This window comes from Plodia interpunctella, chromosome 15, assembly GCF_027563975.2.
Source record: "Plodia interpunctella isolate USDA-ARS_2022_Savannah chromosome 15, ilPloInte3.2, whole genome shotgun sequence".
Classification (NCBI taxonomy): Eukaryota; Metazoa; Arthropoda; class Insecta; order Lepidoptera; family Pyralidae; genus Plodia; species Plodia interpunctella.
The window spans coordinates 4,831,344-4,854,764 of record NC_071308.1 but is presented as its reverse complement, the minus strand read 5'-3'; the positions used below and the strand labels follow the sequence as shown (position 1 = coordinate 4,854,764).

General features: G+C 35.8%; 1 protein-coding gene across 31 annotated transcripts in view; it reads right to left on the bottom strand.

Moving 5' to 3' along the window:
• The window catches only part of para (paralytic), a 62,150-nt gene that overhangs the window by 18,140 nt on the left and 20,589 nt on the right, over window positions 1–23,421 (bottom strand). For 2 of the 31 annotated variants that reach the window (XM_053755693.2, XM_053755697.1), the window contains exons 2-23: window positions 18,131–18,261; window positions 17,897–18,003; window positions 17,477–17,580; window positions 16,397–16,576; window positions 16,109–16,141; window positions 14,148–14,303; window positions 13,538–13,740; window positions 12,642–12,770; window positions 12,280–12,371; window positions 11,477–11,689; window positions 11,066–11,123; window positions 10,531–10,675; window positions 9,874–10,038; window positions 9,046–9,351; window positions 6,881–6,946; window positions 6,064–6,307; window positions 5,648–5,856; window positions 4,879–4,981; window positions 4,305–4,370; window positions 2,484–2,761; window positions 2,128–2,301; window positions 1,285–1,447 (exon numbers count right to left, since the gene is read on the bottom strand). In XM_053755693.2, coding sequence (XP_053611668.1) covers window positions 1,285–1,447; window positions 2,128–2,301; window positions 2,484–2,761; window positions 4,305–4,370; window positions 4,879–4,981; window positions 5,648–5,856; window positions 6,064–6,307; window positions 6,881–6,946; window positions 9,046–9,351; window positions 9,874–10,038; window positions 10,531–10,675; window positions 11,066–11,123; window positions 11,477–11,689; window positions 12,280–12,371; window positions 12,642–12,770; window positions 13,538–13,740; window positions 14,148–14,303; window positions 16,109–16,141; window positions 16,397–16,543 — 2,950 coding nt within the window. In that variant the 5' untranslated portion in view covers window positions 16,544–16,576; window positions 17,477–17,580; window positions 17,897–18,003; window positions 18,131–18,261. Of the gene's footprint in view, window positions 1–468; window positions 632–1,284; window positions 1,448–2,127; window positions 2,302–2,483; window positions 2,762–4,304; window positions 4,371–4,878; window positions 4,982–5,647; window positions 5,857–6,063; window positions 6,308–6,880; window positions 6,947–9,045; window positions 9,352–9,873; window positions 10,039–10,530; window positions 10,676–11,065; window positions 11,124–11,476; window positions 11,690–12,279; window positions 12,372–12,641; window positions 12,771–13,537; window positions 13,741–14,147; window positions 14,304–16,108; window positions 16,142–16,396; window positions 16,577–17,476; window positions 17,581–17,896; window positions 18,004–18,130; window positions 18,262–23,421 lie in introns of all 31 variants that reach the window. The other 29 variants (XM_053755695.2, XM_053755699.2, XM_053755694.1 and 26 more) reach the window with 17 other exon arrangements.

Genomic DNA, 23,421 nt, shown 5'->3' with positions numbered 1-23,421 from the left:
CTAATTTTCTTGACACGATCCATCATCATAGTCAACTGACTACACATACAGATCACATTGATTTCATTAGTGGTTTTAGACAAAACATGTATATGTTTTGTCTAAAACCACGTCTGTGGATCCCCAGTGTTTTAGTAATTACATGGGCAGTATAGGTACAAAAATGTCAAATACGTCTACCTAATTATAGTTTTCGGCCAAGTGTACCTACACATAGTATTCCACAAACGTTTTATAATTAGATAAAAACAACGTAATTTATTGATTACCTAACTTAACGACAATGAAAGCAGATTAGTACAAGAGACAGGCAGACATTAGTCAATGTGCATCTATATTTATGCAGATTGATTATAGTGCAGTCAGTCGAGTAAGGACAGATTTCCGTGCAAGCTAGGCTGCCGCCACCAACAGTCAACACCTCCAAACACCAATGATCATGCAGCACTCCCACCAATTTTAACTTACCCACGTAATTTTTCCCGAACAGTTGCATACCCATCACGGCAAATATGAAAATAATGATGCACAATACGAAGGTCAGGTTGCCCAAGGCACCCATTGTCCTACCCATTATAGAGATGAGTAAATTAAGTGTCGGCCATGACTTTGCCAATTTGAATACTCGAAGCTGGAAGTATAAATTGTGAAACAAGGCGTCACACAAGCTCGCTTACCGGCGCTTCACCTATGCTACTGCGCGGACCTCTCCACGACACAAAATCACTCGCAGTTGTGATTGGCGATGCCAGTACACCCTCTGAGAGTGATTCTGTGTCGACTATTAGCGAATGTGTGCTTGAGTCTCCTATCGATGTGCATTGATTTAATTCTGTATGAGTGGGATATATGTTAGTTTTAAATTTTTTTCATCTTTTGCATCGAAATAATAGAGTACTTTATCAAAACGTTTTATACAAATTTCACAGTCCATTCTAATTATTCGACTGTTCGTATCTATTCTTATGATGTGCCTAATGATATGACATAGATCCCATCAGTCAAAGACCTGCGGCGAAAAGTACTCTTTCACAAGCAAAGCTGCAAGTCAAATCTATATACTCGATGCAAAGCTTAGTTCATGATTGTAAAGCAGCGTTGCATAGCTTCATAACGTGTGATCTGAGAGCGGCCGTGGTGTGCCGAGTCTCTCCCGTCGTGTTACAAAGCCACGACGTCCCTCATGAGATGTTAAATCAAGCCCAGTGTAATATTTTCGGGAGTGTGAAGCTGAATTAAGAAGCTTATTTCTTTATAGATGCTAAATTTTCTTTCAAATAGAACCTGTGTAATTCTTCCCAAACAACTGCATTCCCATCACCGCGAATATGAATATAATGATGCAAAGTACAAAGGTCAAGTTCCCTAAAGCTCCCACTGTCCTACCCATTATGGATATAATAAGATTTAGCGCCGGCCAAGACTTGGCCAGTTTAAAAACACGCAGCTGAAAATATTCATCACGTCAATTTACATCTATCATAAATTATGTTTGAATGTTTTTGTGTGACACATGTGGACAATGTAGAGTGTTACAGAATTACAACAATCATAAATAATCCCAAAAAGGATTATAATTTTATTATGCATAATAGATTACTTAAAAGATAGTATTTTATATAGGTACATATCACTACAATCATTGGATCGTTTGATTTTAAATATTAGTGACTTCATTGATGACGGATAAATCACTGAATATCTAAATCATATTCAGCAATCACGCTTATATTAGGGTAATTCTTCGACGAATCAAATTTTTTCGACATCAATACAATGATAGTAGTTTAGTAGATTAGTAGTTAGATACACATATATCAAGTTAGTCACCGAAAATAATGCTTAAAGAAGTTTTCTCTTATGTTTGTCGGAAATTTTGAAATCAATAACTTACTCAATTTCTAAAACATCAGAAATATATTAGTGCATTGGGAACATATGAATCAAAAAGTATATATATTGAAATGCTACCATATAAGATTAAGTTAATAAGAAATTAAATACTTCTGACAAGTTAACGATACGACGATAGACCTGATTTTTTTTCGGGATCTATAACTTTTTAAATAGAATAATCATTTTATTAAATAACATTTTAAATTTTAATAAAAAAAGGAATAAACTTACCAAACGAAAAGAACGCAACACTGACAAACCCTGGACTCCCTCGAGCCCCAGCTCCAAAAGTGATAAGGCCACAATAATAAAGTCGAAAATATTCCATCCTTCTTGGAAATAATACTTTGGACTCATTGCTATTAACTTCAACATAGCTTCTATTCCGAAAGTGGCAGTAAAAAACTGTAAACAAAACACGACGAGGTTAAACTCATGTCAAATTATAAAATAATAACTTAGATCAGCTAAATTTATTAGGTTTTTCTGAAAGAAATTAGTATTATATATATTATTGATATTATTATATATTGGTTGACCAAATGCGAACGAACAGTAATAAATAAATAGAAACAGAGCAAACTTACATAATTGCCACTCTTGAGCGCCTTCTCCATGTCTCTGTCCATGTCGTGGTGGTCGAGTGCCATGAACAATGTGTTGACCACGATACACAGTGTAATGAACAACTCCACGAACGGGTCAAACACCAGCAACGCGACGTACTTCTGAAACTCCAGCCACAACCAACAGCAGTCCCACACACAGAACAAGTCTATCCCCTTCATGAAACATTCCAGAAGCTTCTCCTTAAACGTCGGCCCATCTTCATCCTCTTCCGCTGTTGGGAAGTAGTATACTGACACTGTTGCGTCCCGTTTACCAGCAGAGTGCGTGTGTGTGTGTTAGAGAGAGACAGAAATAATTTGGTTAGTATTCGCTCATTATTCGTAAATTTTAGTCATCAGCAGTTCCAAAAAAAGAATTCAAAAATTCAACCAATTCGTTTCTCGGAACTGCGCTCGTTTCTCTATTTCGCTGCACAATATACACTAATATCCATATTTTTTGTGATTGGCTGTCATTTATGTTTGAGACATGTCTGTGACAGTAAACTCGTGATAAACCCCGACGTGGAACATGGGTCCTCGGCGTCCCAAGGGAATGTGCTTGGTAACATCGTGCAAATCAAACTCAAGTCGATACATACTGGCGTGACTACATGATATTTCAATGCAACCTGTTTGAAGCTTCATACCCGTTTAACTACTAATACATACTATCATGTCATGACAGATTTTGAACTATTTTTTTATAAAATGGCCAAAAAATATGAATATTGTGATTTAAAATCACAAAGCATGACGAATATGTTCATGTATGTTTTTTGTTATACAAAATCTACTGACAAACTAAGACATGGATATAATCAACTATTCAAATAAGACGTACATTTTAAAAATCAAAAAAAGGGACTAAGTTCCACTAATAAATTAGTCTAATTCGGTATAGTAAGTGTGCAGTGCAGTGCCAAAATGTTTGTAACTGAAAATGCAACTCGTAGAATGTTTTTATACTTTTAGGCGATTAAAATCTGACACCAGTGATAAATATTACTACTAACAATATCGAAGAAACAGGCTATAAAGAAGAATTTTATTTTACCATTTCTCAAGAAATAGTGTAACGTTGCATTTCCAGGGTTAAGGGCTTAGGGTTTCGTTCCATTGGTGCAGAAGTAGTGATCAAGTTAAATTTAGTGCAACTTGTGCAAATATTTGAAATACTTTGCCATATGTCTAACGCAAAACATATCTTAAACCGTGTAATTGTAATCTACTCTTTACTTGTGGATACAGCCGAAGAAATATCAACAAACTACATTTCAAGTGTCTACTAAGTAACAACATAAGATTCTTCAAGTTAAATCTGTTTGTCTATACAGCACAACTCTTCGGCTTAACACTTTGGTGCTTTTAAAACGACAAAAATGACATCCATATTTTACATTGCCAATTATGCTTTTTTGTTGCATAATGAGCAAATACCTCGTGTGTTTGTATGTGTCCTAGTGTATAGTTTTAACGGGACATGTATAACAAAATACTGTGTAAAAGACTTTGTAAGTTCATGAAAGAAATTGTCAATTTGTCTAGTAGTTCAGTCAGAGAAGCGATATACTTGAATGGGTCATTCAAAGAAATATGTAACAGTCGTATAGCTTGGTTCCTCAACTTCATTGACGTAGCATTTTTAGATAAAATTAATTATACCTGCTACTTTCTATATTTCTTTGATTGACCAATTCACATAACCACATTTAAAGACATCGATGTAAAAATAAATGAGATGCAAGACAACAGCGTTGTTCCGAACAATATTTATACAATGATGTAGGGGTTCCGTACCGTTGTGGTCGCTCGCGCGACTTTGCCTGCCCGCTTGCTCGATGATTTCATTTAGTACCATTACATCTGTAACAAATTCAATAAATTCAATTTTTTTTTCTATTCGAATATTCAAATCATCAGATCTCTTAATATCGCGAGCATTGGTCTCTCTCTTTTTTTGGCAGAAAAATTGCCTGTGAAGTCTAAACCTTCACAATTTTTCACATCAAATTTTACATGAAGAAATGCCGAAAAAATTGTCCCTCCACAACTTATAAGAAAAATATTATTTCATTGAAGATCTTTCAAAAACAATTGTCTATAAAGTTTGATAGACAAACCTAAGATTAATCAACCTCTATTTATTATTCAGGTCAGATTTTTATAATAGACATCAGCATTATAAACTAGCTTTTGCCCACGGCTTCGCTCGCGTTAATTTTCCTGGATGAAAGGTATGTCCTTCTCCATACTTCAAAATACATGTATGCAAAATTTCAAGAAGATTGATGGAGTAGATAGAGCGTGAAGAGGTAACAAACAACTTACTTTCGCATTTATAATATTAGTTTGGATTAGGATAAAGACTTACCTCTCATGTCCACTACGTTAGGTTGCTGGGAGGACTCAATGAAGGGATTGTCGTTGGAAGGTTTCAGAACTTTGCCGGCCTCGTCAGTCACACATTCCGTCTCCTGAAACATAACACGATGCCACATTATATTTTAAGAAATGAATGCCTATCATTTTACAATCATTTTTCAATCGTATTAATTTTTGAGTTTGCAATGATTTCCTCATTGGAATTCTTCAACATTTAGCTAAACTGCGCGGATATATGATTATGATTATTTGTCATTAGAATTCTACAGTAATAACAGCTGAAGCATTCATTGCTGCACTCCAGTAAGGCTTATACACTGTTTTGATTATTATTTAAAAAGTCAATCAAGTCTCTTACATGTTGGTGGTTGGTGGTTGATCGGTTGTGGTTGTAAGCTAGTGGCGGTAGGTTCTCGTTAGTCGCCAACATTAGATGGTCCCACATGTGGGACATGGGACGACCTAATGTTGGCCACCACCGAGACTATAAAATTTTCGACACTGTTCAAAACTTCATATACTGAAGACGAAGACAAATAAAATAAGCATATGGTACCTAGAGTAATGAAACGAAAAGGAGAAGAAGAATTTATTTTGTGAACATGACGTTGGATGGACTACAGATGGAGACAATATGAGAGTGTTAAAAGTGAAGGCCGCCAGAAAACAACAGATTAGATATATCGCGCCGTTTCCAGATTATGGAATAAAGAGTGTGATGATAATATAGAAGTATAAATATTCCTTCTGATACATACATATTCTCTGAGCGGTCTGGAAGCGAGCGACGAGTCTTGCCGGGGCAGCGGGTAGGCGTGGGGCTGTGACGTCACGCTGTGGTTCCTGGAAGCCGACCGCCCTCGCAATCTAGCCTCTTTAGTCTGCGCCTTACTGCCTCCGAGGAGGTCGCCGTGGGAGGTATACGATAATCGAGACTGATGGGACGTGTACGAGGAATGCCTTGACCCTGGAATTACAGGAATTTACTTGAAGTTATTAGGATAACAATTTCTAAGAAAAGTGAGTATTACTTCTTAACTGCCATGTATTTGGTATTTGTAATGGAATATTTTTAGCAACTGAGATGACTCAAAGAGACGACAATTTCATATATCATTTATTGTAAAGTCAAAAAAGAAATGATTCTTGATGAATAACATATAATGTAGCTCACCTAAATTAGCATAATACACAGGGATGATGATAGCACCGTTTTCTTCAGACATTGGAGTGACAGCATTAGAATCGTCAGCATATGGCAGATGTTCTTGAGCGTCCAGATAGGTGGACAAAACCAGAGGTTTGCGATCAGCTCCAGGGGGGTAGCGCGGCCTTCCGTTCGGTCGCAACGCCATCTGGTGCGACCCTCTCGACCCTCGACGCAAGTTGAAAGGAGATCCCGGCAGCGATAATGAAGCCTGCAGTATCATAAAACCCTTAACATAAACGCACCCAAATCCAAGAACCTTTGCGATATACTTACTAGACAATACCATAATATCCATTTAGTTTTACGTATAAAATGTATTTGGTTACTTTGCTATGCATATAATCTATAAAACTTTCCTCAATTCAGATCAAGTAGTAAATTCTTGATACCTAATAATACTCTATGATTGCTATACTTCGTAACCGGTTGCAGAGGCTTTATACAGTTTTCGAAGAAATCCTAAATCAATCATTACTTTCATGTGCTGATAAACAAATGTAGTAAATTAAAACATATATCTAAAGAGGAATGTAAAAAGAAAGAAAGAAGATAATGAAGTTATATAAATGATAAGTGCCCGTCTCAATGCATCAATACAGGAATAAACTCATGAAAACAGTCTCCCTGAATTAATGCTATTAGACTTGATTGAAAAAGTATTGAAAAAAGTACTAATAGAAGAATTGAAGAGAAGTAGCTGAGAATATAGAATGGAAAATAAAAACTTTCTAACAGGAAAAGGAAGGGGAACACAAACACCAATGAGGAGTGAAGGACAAACCTGAGAGCCCTCCCGCAGTGGCCCATATAACTGCCCGTATTTATTAATGCGTTCAGGGTGGGGAACCTTCAATCATAAACAAAATTTTGATGAATTCAAAATTTTCAATCCAATCGGTTTATAAAAATCAAATCTAGACATCCACCAAATAGGATAAAAGGAACAGAGACATTGCCATTGATACATTAACTAAATAAAAACAGGCATATAAAATAAAAAAATTGCAACTTGAAGCAAGTTGTGACATAAACATTGACTTGGAATGTGGTTGATATAATGATAAGTGTCCAGTTAAACATGGCATTTTGTTAAAAAAAGATCTACTTACGTCAATGAAGTACAATAAGAACTTTAAACCATAACATCCCTTGATATTATTACTTTTGTTATTAATTATGCGGATGCAATTAAAACCCTTATTGTAAAACAAAGAAATGATGAAATTGAAAAAAAATCTAGCAATAAATGGGTGTAAGCAAGTTAGTCAGTAACTTTGTTTATTAACACATGAAGTAATAGGGGTCAGATTACATGCATGTCTGCATACTCTAAGCCTATCATAACTATTTTCCTTGTAGCTACATCTAAAGTCATGAGGACTGTTCTTTTGTTATTTTTTAGTCGAAGCCTCCCTAAAATGCTAAATCGAAATTGAGGACTCTATTGATAAATTGAAGAAGTAAATGTTAACCATGTTAATAGTAAGATTGGACTGAACCTACCTCTTCATCGTTGAATTGTTCAGTTTCGGCCCGGCCCGTTCGTAACACTCACATTGCAAAAGAAACAATCTACCATGACAATAGATTCTTTCTCTCCAATAGTATTCCTTGAATTATTAGGATTTTCTATTGAAGCCAATTTTAGTCATAATTTGTCTTCAGTATTATGATTACTGATAGTACTATGATAAGTACAAGTTTTACACTTTTATTCTTTTTCTGAAGTTTTCAATCCAATGAGAAATATTATTGGAGAATACAGGGCTACACAGAACTAATGTGATTTCTATCGACAAAGTCATGCTGTACACAGGGCATCAGTCATCGTTTATTACAACAAAGGTCTGATCTGTGATAAAAAAAAATTGAAAGTTGATAAATATGTAGGTATTAAAGAAATAGGTAGACAGAAGGACGTGCTAACATAGGTAGATAATGAAATAGAAAAAGACTAGCTAGATCTAATTGAGGACATGATTGAATGTTAAATGTAACTACATTAATGAAAGCCTACGAATGATAGTTTGGATGTCAATGATAACTTATTTGTATAAAACATAGCATTGTAGCACTAAGTTAAGTAACTAATTTCATGCCGTCAGGCAAAACATTGGTATTTAGAAACATGGTAGGAATAAAAAATAAGAACATCAAATGGCAATTAAAATGTACAGATACCAATTTAAATGCAGCGTAAAATTTTTGATATTTAAACATTGAGATGTTAAGAGGAAACTGTAGAAAGAACCAACAAAGTCTAGATGTATAATATATAAAGAAATGCTTTTATAAATTGCGATGTTGCGATATCTGTACCTTTTATGTATTTTACTTTTTTATTACATCATAGGAGAAGAATAGAAGCTTATAGCAGTAAAAAATAAACATGTATATTTTAAAATCTTTCCTTCCAACTTGAATTGTGCTGGCATGAAGATGAAAAGTGATCTTAGTGTAGATAAGATAAGATTTTGCACAGATAACGGAGTCTCTCAGAAACTCCTTTCAGTGTTCAAAGCAGTATAGCGGAATTTGATTTGATCAAGTTGGAAAGATAAGAGACATTCCGCTGCCAATAATTCAATAAGAATAATTATTGAGTACGTTTAAATTTATATAATGACAAGACGAAAAAAATTCTTCAAAATTATAAACTGTAGTTAGTTTTCGTTATAAATTATGCTTAAACTTATAATTTAATTTTTAACTTTAACTTATTAATGCTTATTTCCTTGGTAATTATTTTATTGATCATGTTTTGTTATAGATTTGTTGTACATTGAAACATTTTAACTAAATCATTAAGTTTCAGTTTTCACCATCATAATTAAATAAGACATCGATGTAAGTTCCAGTTTAATTCCCTGCATATTTTCGAAGTTCCAAAATATACTTAAGAACAATTGGCAGCGAGATGTGCGCGTGATAAGGCTGCATACTCACCATGCTGACCTTCCGTGCCCGGCGTGCGTTGTCGTGGTGTTCGGTGGGCTTGTGCGTTGGCTGAGTGCTCACCGAGTCGGCGAAGGGGTCGCTTCGGAGGGACATGCGCTCGCGCGTGTTGTCGTCCTGGTTCACGCGCTCCTGGTTCACGAACAACTCGTAGCTCTGACAGGAATAGTCGCTGGGAGATTTGGCAGGATGGGCTTCGGCGTACGCTGCGGCTTCGGCCGCGGCTGCTTGCTCGCGAGCGTGCGCTTCTCGGGCTTCTTGCTTGTCTGCGCGTGCGGCTGCTTTTTGTTCTGCTTCCTATTAATGTCAAATTACTTTAGTTGATCAGATCTTATTTGGAATATATATAGGTTAACAAAACTGAATGTGACTTTTAGATGAACTTAGAAGCCTTCCGTCACTTCTTCATGATGTTCGTGGAGAATAAACAATTTCAACTATCTAATCTGTCTCGGTATTAAAAATTCATCTCGAGACACCAAGCTCTCTCACCACTGCATGTTCCCGGTTGCGTTCGGTGTTTTGAAGCCGCGAAGCCCGGGGTAAGCGTAAAAAAACCTTAAAATTTTGAAGATTTACCTGTGTTTTAACAACCGGCCGCCTATCTAACGTCAACCCTCCTTAAGAATACTATTGTAACCTATCAACTGTCCAGGCTGTGTCCCTTAGTTGCCTCGTACAGCATCTACGGGAGGATATGGAGTGGTCCTATTCTAGGGCGGAACCACATATCACGGCCACCCATATGTCATTTAAATGTTGATCTACGTCACATTAGCTACAAATTGAATATAGGCAAGCAAGAAGTAGATCACTAACCCTGAGAGCCTCCTCTTCCGCTTGCTCCTCTTCCTCTGCCTTCTTCTGCAACTCATCGTACGACATGGCGACGATGGCCAAGATCAAGTTCACGAGATAGAACGAGCCCAGGAAGATGATCACCACAAAGAACAACACGTGCCACGACCCTGCGGACCTCAGCACCTGCAACAATCACTTATGAAATTTCTGATCTCAGCTACTTTTCACATTTATGGAATGAGATACATAGTTAAATAGTGAAATGTTAGTGAAAGTTGAATTGTATCTGTCGAAAGTCATTCCGAGATTTCAACATAAAATTCAAGTTATTCCCAGCAGCAGTCGTATACGGAATTCCATGAAAATAGAGCTCAGCAATGATCAGTAATCATTGTTGATCATTGTATAACAGTAACATTGGATTATGTATCAGAAGGCAAATTAATTTACTTTTTATCATAAACAATACCGTTGATTTAAAATAATCATTTGATATTATCTGTAACATCAACTAATGACGGTTCAAGGGGAAAATGTTAACTAAAAGCATTTGAAGATAATTTCCAACGGCATAAATTAGTTTAAAAGCGGGAATCGACACCGCGCGAACATAACATAATATCATCAAACGTATTTCACAGAAAGTTGAATTTCACATAATGGTATAAAACTCACCAATTGATACAGATTCTCCCAGTAGTCCTGGGTCATGAGACGGAAAGCCGACAGGAACGCCCAGCCGAACGTGTCGAAACTAGTGTAGCCGTAGTTCGGGTTTGGACCGTAGCCTTGCAAGCAGATGTAGCCTGGCTCACATTGCCTGGAGAGTTAAACCGTTGTAAATAAATTCTAAAAAATATATTACTTGCACTTTTTAGACTATCTTAGACTTACTAGAAGAGCTATCTTCGTTTTATAAACGTATAGAAACTTGAATCAGATTTTTATAAATGAATGTGGTATTAAAAAAAAGAAGTGTACGGTAATTATATTGTAGTTAATATGAGTATATACTTACTTATATATGAGAATCTATATTTGGGATTAATATATTTAATTTTTGAATAGTAAAGCAAGCAATGTAAGTTCGAAAAACAATACATAAAAATCAAATATCTGAATTAGCACTCTAACATGAGAATTAGAAAGGAAACTAGACCCTTAGAACTAGAAAGGAAACTAGACCCTCGCAGCCAGTAGGTACACTTACCCCGCGCCTGATGAATTCCCACATAGCGGATATTCTCCGTCTCCACCATACCAGTTCGCTGCAAAGAAACACCAATCAATCAACGACGAACTGTTTAGTCATCAATGAAGAAATACATGTCATAGGCACGGAACACACAGATCACACGCGCTTTGAATTGCCGTAGCCTATTAACATACTTGTTACAGTTTACAATGTGACTCATGACCTATGACGTGTCATATATGACAAACACTTGAATAAATAACGTCCTTTCTAAAGCACTAACTGATAGAAACATTAAGGTCACAGGTCATTCCTAAATACTAAAAAGACTATCCGTGCGTCCTACTTTCATTCTTTCAATTTCCAGCATAGCTAAAAACGCATAACTTTGTCGTTTTCAGTAAACAAGAAACTATCGAGGCTCACTTTCATTCTGACAGAACCTCTCCCAGTTTTCATCAGTGAGGTTCCCCCAGGAGCCGTCCTCGGGGAACACCTTGATGCACTTCTGTGTCAGCACCCCCATATAGATCTGCAGGCCCATCAACGCGAATACCGATAGCGAGAACATCGTCAGGATGATCACGTCGCGGAGATTTTTCACTGATTCTATCACGGCTCCTACGATGGTCTTCAAACCTGTGGAATACAAGCAAGGAAGAATAAACTTTATGCGTCTAATGATTACTGCTGGAAACATTAACCAGACTATATCCAAGTTATACTTCAATTCATAATAAGTACTTAATTTGTCGATGAAAATGGAGTACCACCGAAAGCAAGTTTGTTGGTACAAATCAGTTATGCTTACGGATTATTTTTCGGCGACATCACCATAGATGTTTATATACAAAATTTATTTAGAACATAAAGTTAGTACTTTATGTTGTAAAAAGAAATTCTTCTAGTGAAGTTTAGTTAAAATTTAGACTATTATTTAATATTAAGTTAAAATTAAATGGATTAAGTTAAACGGATTATTTTATATAAGTTTAAAGGAAGAATATAAAAATTATGAATATCATTTTAGCCAATCCAGCTGCTAAATAGATCTAGCAGCAAAATGCTATGCGGTACGCCAATAGAACCCTCACTACGCTATTTCGAAATTTCGAAATCTATTTTTGTACTACTAAGTAACAATTACTCTAAGGAAATCATAAATCCAAATTGACATAAACAATCCTAATTAAGTAAACATCTAAGCTATATCATAAAAATGGATTTACCCGGCACGATGGCTACAGTCTTGAGCGCTCGCAGTACCCTGAACGTTCTGAGCGCTGCTAGGTTGCCCAGATCTATGCCCATCGTCACATAACTGCAAACAGATACCCACAACCACAACAACTAGATTAATACACATAACTACGAGTACATCACTACAAAATCTATTTCACAATCCTAAATCACAAAAAATTAAAAAGATAATTGAATCTATCCAAATCTCGAATTATTGGTCTTTCGAAATTTTCAACGGTCTATTTAAAATCTCATCTAATCTATTAATGACACATTTAAGATAAAAAATCTACAATTCAACGGTTTCGAATAATGTACTACGTATATCAATAAAAAGTCTACTACTCACGCTAAAGCTATAACTACGAAGTCAAGCCAATTCCATGCATCTCTAAGGTATGTGAATGGCTGTAGTATGAAACCCCTGGCCATTACTTTCACCGCCGATTCAAACGTGTAGATCCCGGTAAAGATAACTCTGGAAAAATTCACTTCCACTGAGGATCGCCGCTCCAAAACAAACAATCTCAATTATCTATGTCAAATTTTATGAGTTAATGACGTAGGCAAATAAAATGATTAGGTTCAAAGTAGACATAGAATTTCTAAAAAGATCTATGTACTAAGAATTTACATAGATAAGAAGTAAATCTGATCTATATGGTAATGATATATATAAAGTATATTAGTAACCTACATAGTATAAGTAAGTATGTACAGATAGATGGAAATTACAAAGAAGTCTTTTTGTATGAAATGTTTTCTAAAAACTTTGAGATTACAGGAGATGAGAAACATCGTTAGCCAGAATTGTCAAACAACATAGTATGCAATTAATTATTTTGAATACAGTAATGTTTGATTTCGTTCAAAGCCAGGGTCAAGACTCCGTAGTTATTGGTATCAATCGAAGTTCATTAGATACGGGTAAACATAATTCTAATAAATATTCAAAGGGATTCTATATAAACAAACAATGTTTACTATCTGATTCAATACTATAAAAATATACTTATGTATATTGGTAATCATTCTAAATATATAAACTGAGTTTCTGATAAATCTAAATATTGTCTTTAACTAGCGGAATGCTAACAATTTTGTAACTATATGCGTGCAGACTACGAAATGGTCTAGATCCTAAGAAGAAATGTTCTGAGTAATGATGGTTTTGGAATTCGTATTAAGACGAGGTATTATGTTATGCTAGTACAATACATAAAGAATGTATATTGCGGTACTTACTCAGTACTTTCGACAGTCGGTGTGGTAGGCATTATCATAAGAATGCAGTTTACTAAGATCGTAGTGATGATGAATAAGGAGAAGAGGGGATGCACCAATATGTATATCGCCACTCTTCTTATAGGGTTGAACGGGTCTAGGAATAAAGCGTTGGTGGCCGAAAATCTGAAGATATCTTTACCCTTGCTTATGACTACGAAGGTCTGAAAAAAAAGATAAAAGATCACGTGTTTGTTTTTAATTATTTCAATTGTTTGCTTATCTGCATGTATGGTTATGTAAATGGCATTTTTATCGTCTTATCTCATTGTTCATGTAAATATTTTTCGATATCGTCATGTTAGTATTAATAACGATAACAAATATAGATACATCCATACCATAAAACAGGCAAAATTCTGTTTATAGTATAGTATTTTTTGACCAAAGTAATTTGAGTATTTGGGCTTTGCGACTCTCGCGTCCCTGCGTGGTTAAGGTTTTATTTACCAACCAAAAACAGTACAACAGTCTCAACCACGTTTAAATTCGCATCACAAATCTATACAGACACGTGCCGAATAGCTGTGCAGCTGTTTTCCATACAATTTTGCTGTGACTGGTGACTCACTCTTTGGTTGTGGTAGAAGGGATCGATGTCCTCGAGAGGCGTGGAAGCCAGCTCCAAAGGGAAGGAGCCCTGCATGCGCACGGGCAGCGGCAGCCCTTGCTCCAGGGTCGCGTCCGGCTGGGGGCCCTCGTCTTCGTCCTCGTCATCGTAACGCACCTAAATAAAATACATTTATTACTCAAATATACTGTCGAAAAATATACTGTATAGTTGTATCTTCACTCTTGGGGTGTCATGGATTCTGTTGCTTTTGATTTGAACTTTCTATTAACTGTATGTTAGTGGAGTGATTAATTATATTTAGTGGATTTATATCTACCTGAAAAGATCAGTGCTAATGCACCCTAGTTTTGTGTATGTACTTAAGTTCAGTATATTTTAAAAACCTAATACAAACAATACCTCTATTTTGGTTTCCCAATAAAATTTTATTTTTGTTAGGAAGATAGTCCGCCAATCCTTCGACTACTTACGCTTAGCGCTGTGGTATCGATCCGTGTCTCATGTATTCTCTTAACAAGCTAGCTTACTAAGATAACACAAGCCTATGTCCAAAATATCATTATCATATCACATGAGCATGATCTTTGTAACAATACAGATAAGCCAATGTAGATGGATAAATAAATTATGGGTAATTATTTAACCCGGTCCTTCTTTGTTCCTCATATTTCCGCGATATTCTATTATCACATATTGTTACAAAGTAAATTACAGCGTCTCGTAGCATTGAAGCTAGTCGAATTTATAAGTGTAAGTAGTGCTTTCTGTGTGACTGTGAGGCGTTACTGGCGGAGCTAGAAGCGTTCGAGTTAGTTGTTCCTCTCTATTGTGCTACCATTCCGAATGTTGACGTCAATGGCCAAATATAGCGTCTATGTTATTATACGGTGTTTATTAAATGTTGCACCTTTTAACATATTGGAAAATATTTAAATAATTGACCAATGACTTAGCCTAATGACTCAAAACGTTTGAAAACCTTCTTATTTGTATTAGTAGTTTCAAATTTAGTAATTTCGATTCGAAATAGGTCTCAGAATAGGAGGCATGACTAGCGCAAGCCCAGACAAATGAATTAAAAATAAGAATCATATAAAATACCAACAAACATGATTCTTTCATTTTTTAAATAGGTGTTACTTAATAAAATCATTACTGTCATCTATTTAGCTCCAGTTATGCACTAAATGCTAGCTAGGTGTGATCACCATGCTAGGCCTGTGACGTCGATGGTGATATGGCGAGATGGCCAGTCCAGTGCAATGCTTGGTTGATGAAGTAATTGATAATGGTGATGTTTGTGCTTGTGTACGACTTCCAATATATACGATCTTTGCTGCTTTTAGAAATTTCGTGAAAACACATTCACAATTTGTACAACAGTTTTTAATGATTCCCTTTCGATTGCGTAAAGACTACAAATACTAGACACTGAATCAGGATCGATTTTTCTAAAGGTTCTGTCTTATCTAACAGGGATTATTCTAAACTTTTCTAAGGGCAATGAACGTGATTTTTAAAGTTTATGATCTCGTTGGAAGGACATGTTACTTCTATTTTCTTTTTTATGGTCTAGTTCTTGTAAATCAGGTTTTAGAGGAGATTTCAACAGTAACATCATCGTATGCAAATAAACATGACAAGCCTTCGTTAACCAACTACAAGATTAGCTGTTGCAGTGCGCACTGGCAGCTTTCTCATAACAGCTAAACTTTGACAGTTCTTTACGGATACTTTGCCGACAAAGCGATGTGTTTAAGAAATAATGCTTTAAATGCGGTCAATATGCACAAATCAAATGCATCACAAGTTATCGCATAAGATTATTGGCGCCAATCGTTGTGATATCTCGAAATCATTTACAAATAAATTTTGACGATAAGCGATAACTTGCTGTTTTAAATTTCTCTAATAAAATGAGCCGTAAAAAGGTAAAAGGGGCAAGCAAGCAATCTTACTTCTTTTTTCTTTTTCGTCCGCCCCAAATCGTTCTGGAATAATTTAAAAATTATCCATCAGAGCAGTATAAATGTGTGGAGTAACTCCTTTATGATGCCAAACAAATGTGAGTTTTCTTGAGTGTGCCTGTCACTCTGTTTCAAATCAAGTGTTACACTCACAAAACTAGTAAAATAATTGGTTTGCAATAAGCTGTATAATTTTTTGGCGACTGAAAATTGGCTAACAATTCGCAACACCAGACCACATCAAATGACCACATCCAGATTTGTCCTCAGAGGTCTTACCTCGCCTTCCGCTCGTTTTTTCTCGAGTTCCTTTTGCTTGGCATGCTCTTCAGCTATGCGGGCTTCGATAGCGGCAAGTGACTCTCGTGTGAAGGGTCGGAACAAGCTTCGTTCTTCCTCGCTGATCGAGTCCAAGTCCTCGGACATTGTCTATCGAACTCCCCCCGAGTGAACTGCCTACTGTGAAAGATAATATCATTTATAAAAAACGATAAATAAGTACAATAAATATATTTTCGGAGTAGTTGCCCAATAAAAGGCACTTCTTTCGTAATTTAGATAAATACTTACTCGAAAAATATACTAGAAAATAAAAATATTGTTTATAGAATACATAATAAAATAGTTATTATGTATTCTATAAACAATATTTTAATACAATAATAATACGCAGATACAATTTATATGTATCCTTTGAATTGAAGCACATTTCTTTCCGGAATGTTATAAGTGGGGATGTTTGTCGTAAAGTAAGTGGGCCAAGGACGTTTCTGAAGTAATTCTTGCTCAAATAAGTTGGATCGTTCACGTCTCGCGAGTTCGAGGCGTAGTCCCTTACGGCTTAGGGTCCCGGCAAATTGGCTGCTGTCAGAGCGCTTTATGACTGAGTTGCGGCTTTAGATAGTTAGCATTGCTTTATGGATCCTTAAATGTGAAACGGCCATTTATATTTTATGACCTCTTTTTAGAGATCAAACGAAAGGATCATTTGAATAATTTCTTCTTTTCGGGCCAAAATGAAGAATTTTTGAAGAAAAATGTGAGTATCGTCAGTATTTATTGAATTATTAATGTAATGTACCAACGTACATTATATCCCGATGATTTATTTAATGTACCAACTTATGTAATGTACCAACGTACATTATATCCCGATGATTTATTTAATGTACCAACTTATGTAATGTACCAACGTACATTATATCCCGATGATTTATTTAAGTATAGGTACACAGATATGTCTATGGTTATTTGTGTTGTGTATACCAACAACCGTTACAAGCTCAGTATGTAGGGTCTTCTGTGCAAAATGTGTAACATGTATTGCAGGATGCACAGGATGCATGTGTGACGTTTTACCTGCTAACAGTTAATGGGCGGGTGTGTATGATGGGGGAACTGCACGCGGTCGCACGCTCTACGCCCGCGACCCGCCGCCGACCACCTACGGGCGGTACGCCCTTCTGTTAACAAATTTATGTATGATAAGTTTTAACTTTAAAACTTTACACCAACTAGTCACCAAACTGATGGTCTGACTACTAAGGATGCCTAAAACAGCAGTTTTTATAAAACATTATATCGTTGAGTTAATATCCCATTAGCTGAACTCAGGCAGATAGTGACGCGAATGCATGAATATTTCTTTTGATTTTCTTATGGATGGATAAAGAGTATGGGCCATTCACCACCATGGGCCACTTGGGCCCATTGCGATTGGCGGACCATATGTATTGAATATTATTTATTAGTATATACTGTAGTCTACTTAGTATATACCTGTCGTCCACGCGAGCAGTGTGGCCGCGGCTACCAGGGAGATGAAAGTTACCACGTGTTCGCTGATCGGGACAGCCAGCAAATGGGCGAGATTTTTCATGACCGACCTGAAACAATGAAAAAATAAAGCTTGTCTGCATCCTGCATAACTTATATTCCTAAATACCTGAATGGTACTGTATGCAACGGTAATAGAGCGAATTTATTATGTTTTTGGGTAGATTGTACACCTACCGTATATAGTGCAGCGTGTAGATGTGTTGTCTAGAGGGCGCGCGGATGGGTGGCCGCGCCCGCAGCCCGCGCGCGCTCCTCTTTCCAATGTCTGGGCACGCGAAACATCTGCTTCAGCGCTCTAACCGCGCCTGTAACAATCAGTAACGTTTACTACTAAGTATATATTACATATTCAAAAAATTCAAATTTAAAAATATATATTCTTACATCATTTTCTCTACAATTTTCTTTAAAAAAGTGTCCTAACTAACCATATAGTTTTAATTTGTTACCATCTTTGGCACGCTCTTTGGCTCTATATTGTGTTGCCCACCACTTTATTATTTATTTATATAACTAAACCGACTCTGAAAACAAAGCTATATATTTCGTTTTTCATTCTAAAGCCATCAGTTTCCTTTTCATATTGGTTTCTATCCTACCTTGATAAGGGCTCTATTCGGAAGGCAAAAGTCGATTGTTTGAAACAGGAAGATCATCTATTAACCGTACTAATATCCTGATGAAAGAAATATTTTATCGTTTTCTCTCAACTTCTCTATCCAGTTCATGGGCCATAGAACGTAAAAGTCACGTTGTCCTACTTTATCTTCCCCACTTCACACGATCGGATTCTTATTTATCAGACCATTGCCGCGCATATCCCCTTTGACGATATCGCATTTATCATCATTATGGATAATACCGGTTTATAGTTTACAACGTAATAAATATTGAGAACCAGACGGAAATATATTGATTGCCTAGAACAGTGGCTGTCACGTCTAAAGAAAGGATTTATGCATTTGTCTGGAGACCTTGGTGGCTGGTACCTACATCGGTACCGTCCGCAGTCACACACAAAACTAATGGCTTATCGATTCTCACAGTTTTTATAATATTATACTCTATTCAGTACTAAACCGATTTTAATGTACTGTACAGTACACCCATCAATTTAAAGAAATCACACTAAAACATTGCTGTTTGGTCTATTTGTTGACAGTGATTAGATAATGCCAAATGGCATTAAGTCCATTGTAGTTACATAATCTATGTAAATTGCAATAAATAAGAGCCAACATTTTCAACATAACTAAAATAAATTTTACACAATTTCTTCTAACTTACAAGTCGAATACCAATTAAGTACGTAACCTAAAAAAGGAACTGTTTCTTTTTTATCGTACCGACCTAACTCGTCTAGTTTCCGTCGAGCCTTTAAAAGGATCAGAAGTGGGGAGGGTAACTCAAGGTCGGTCTGTCCCTGATTACTGCTGGACATGGTAACGGACTGGTAGTCATAGTTACTCGGCAATGCCATCCATAGTGCTGTCTTGCATATGAACCACCCGACAATTAACGATATCTATATGAATTTCGATGAGGCCAGCTAATTAAAAAACTATTTATTCGTGAAGGATTAAGGATATCTTCCTATGAAGATATCTTTAATAGAGAGCAACAATGACAGCCAATCCATATCCTTAATCCTTTACAAAGAAATCCCTTTAGGAACGTAAAGTTGGAAGTTTTGTTTTTGAGATAACAAAATTACCAGGAACAGATTCTCGGAATATTCGGATAAAATTTCGAACTGGCTAACAATTAAAGTACTTTTTTTTCTTCTTTTATAGTCGTATTCCTCATGGTTGGAAATCGTGGCTTTTATGTGTAATGTAATACACACAAAGTCTACTTCTGGTAAAATTATAATTTCAAAATTAAATACTTTTAACACCACCGTACGGGTATTGTGACTTTTAAGATGTTTTCTTTTCCTTTTTTAACGAAAATTTACATCAGCCGCAGCGTAAGTTCTTGTAGACAACCACGACATATTTCAACCACGATATATCTCCGGCGTCATCAAGCGTCCGTACAAAAAATGTGTGAATCTGAAGTTCTAAGGCTTTACAATACGATGTTGCGGCTGAAAAATTCATAAAAAAGTTCCAGCTTGGAATTTCATTGCTCTGTTTGAAAACTTTATTAAAGTAATAGTTCGAATCCAGCCCGACAGGCCCATTCTGCTCCGTCTCAATTCCATTCAGTGCGACAACACTGCCTTTTACTGGGAATATGAAAATGCCCGTGACAGACGTGACTATCTTACTCACAACTTTCTATTGTCACTGGCCACAATTTTAAAATAGCAACCTCTTTAGAGACAGATGTGGGGCAATTTTCTTTTGTTCAACAGTATAGGTATTTAGAGAAAGAATTATACGTACCTATTAGGTAGACATGCAACAAATACGTGTGTATTCATTCATTTATCCACCTAAAAACATAAGTGTACGTTCGTCATATGTATTAAAATACGCTGTAAACGCTAAGTAAGTTGCAAAGTAATATATTTGTTATTTTTTACGAGTAATTAACCTGCGAGTTTACATCTGGTGATGTAAACTCGCACTTACGTAAAAAGTCCGTTACGTAAAAAGTATTGTCCAATTTTAGAATGATTTTACATAACATTCCGTTTTGGTCTCACCATATTTAATGCTGTCGAAAAATTTTCAGATTGAAATGAAACTATCAATCAAAAGTGATTATATCAAATCGGAATTTTTATCAAAGCGAATAAGTATTTAATAAAAATTAAAGTAATAATATTTACACTTGTAAACTATTTATAATCGAGTACATCATAATAACCATTTTAAAGATTTTCTAAACGTCTCCGAGATAACACATTTCGAAAACAATAACCTGTACGGTACGAGTCCTGTAAAATTCAACTGTCTTTCTCTAGAAAGCAATAAAAATTCAGTACAACACTACAGTGTACTTCAGTGGTTTAATCAAATGAGAAATATTCTCTAGTAGATGTCAAGAGCGGGTTGAACAAACTTTGAACTCGATCGATACCGGGTTCGGAATGTTTCGTCGCTTGAGAGTGGAATTGGTAATGTTATCTGTGGTTAGTTCTCACAAACTGTTTGTGTCCATGCTAGCTTGTAAACTCCGGGACAAAAGAGGTGGCTCAATTCTGCAGAGTAGTATGTAGTGTTATGTTTTAAAATTATTGATTTTATGTTTTTGACATCAGTTTAATCCGTTACCTGGCCATTGGATTTTTAGTGAAAACTTTATTAAACATAAAAAAATCTTTCAAAATTTATGGAAACTAAACATTGTTGATCTGTTTCAGTCGATCGCACCATTGCAATGAAAGATGAAAATCCTGCAATTTTCAGCGATATTCGTCCAGAAAAATGTGAAGAAATAACGAACTACCGAATGTAGCAGCGGATCACAATTTATTTTTCATTAAAATCACAGGCAAAAACAAGTGGATTTGTTTTCTGGATTTATCATCATATTTTCGAATTAGAAATATCTCTCTACTCCCGAAAGCATCTCCATACGCAAGTAAGTAAGTTTTATTCTAACTGAATACAAAATTTCGTCAAAACCCGTCAAGTAACTTTTTTGTGAATATGTGACAAATATTCTCACAACTCCATTCACAACAAAACTTGCGTAGTATATACTAATAGTATGGTAAAATGATATAGTCAGATTCATCGGATATACTTGGGAGTTCAATGACACAGGTTGCCATAATTTTAAAGTAGCTACAGTTATATCGATTTGTAAGAAAGAACAAAAGATGCCGCCGGGGTCAACGAACCTAATAAGTCTTTGAAGATAACTTTATTTCATTTGTTTTTTACCTTTTGGCAATAATCGCATTTCAAACATACATATTAGAATAGAACGACTATATTTCTCTCTAGAGGCATTGAATATACTATTTATTAGCAAGAAAAATATTTTTGTTATTCAACTATGTCTAGTAATTATACTTCAAAGATAATAAAAATACATAATGTAAGGGTGCTAAATACGAGTAAAAAAAACAAAATTCTAACATTATAAATGCGAAAATATATCTGTTACATCTTCACGATCTACCTACTCAACAAATCTTGTATTATTTTATACTAAATTGTATTTTTACACATATTTAGTTACAAGTATGAAGAAGGATAGGAACCGGCTTTCATCCCGAAAAAATAAATGTTCTCGTGGAAAATTTACTCAGACGAAGCCGTGGGCAACAGATAGTAAAAAATAAACCTGAAAAGTGTCTGAATAATAGCTGTCACAGTTTAAGCGGCCGCAGGCTGTCAAAGGCGTCAGCGGCTTTATCACAAGTGGAGTGCGGCTGGAATGGGAAATGACCGCGTTTCTTATTTTTCCTTTGATTTGAATAAAGTCTAAGTACCTATTGATTTATTTTTCTATATTTATATTATATATTTCTATATTTAACTAATAAGTATACATTTATATGTGTAATCAATAAGTATAGGTTTCTTTTCATGCTTTAACATTTTTGTTGCTTTTAATGACATTTTTTCAACAAGGAAGGATATTATGTTTCTGAAAATCAAACATCTACCTCGGTAAAGTAATATCTACACATCATTTTACTATATTTACTTGTCTACATACGAATTCCTGAAACAATAGTCGGAATATTAGATTCCCTCCCACGCCGGCGAACTCTGAACTGCGGCATTGCTACGCCGTAGCGCGGCTACGAACCGCTACGGATTGCTACGAAACCGCTACGAATTACACACCACCATTTATCGACCCGCTATTTCTGCTGACTCGTTCAGTCAGCTGCTCGGTATAAATACATAGGGACACTTTGTAAAATGAGATAATTTATTGAGTTATAGCGATCACTTTGGAGAGGCGCAGCTGAAAGACGAAGTTAAATCCCAACTAATATTATAAATGCGAAAGTAAGTTTGTTTGTTACCTCTTCACGCATTATATACTGGACCAATTGTTATGAAATTTGTTAGGGTACACGGGTAGAAAATAACCTGAAATAACACATAGGTTACTTTTATTCCGAAATTCCGACGGGAGCGAAGCCCCGGAGCGCAGCTAGTTATTTATAATCTTGTTGTCGTGTGAGGCCTATCAACCCACCGTTAGTTGTCAGTATTTTCCCGAAGACAGCTTAGAGCAGATATTTATAATCAGCCAATACTAAAACGTGACTTATTTAACGTGTAATATGATATTATTGTAGATGTAGATTATTTATTTCATTGTTCTTTTAAAAGCTCATACTAATATCATGGAGCTGATTCATAGATACGAGGAAAAGTTGCAGACACGTCATGTCTTCTCAAAACACTCACTCACACTCTCAAACATACAATAAAATGATATTGTTTTTCTTTAACAGTCCAAAACATAGGAAAAGTATTATCGTATTTTTGTCATCTGTATTACATATACTTGCCTTTAGAATTTTTTTTTCCTATCACATGTTT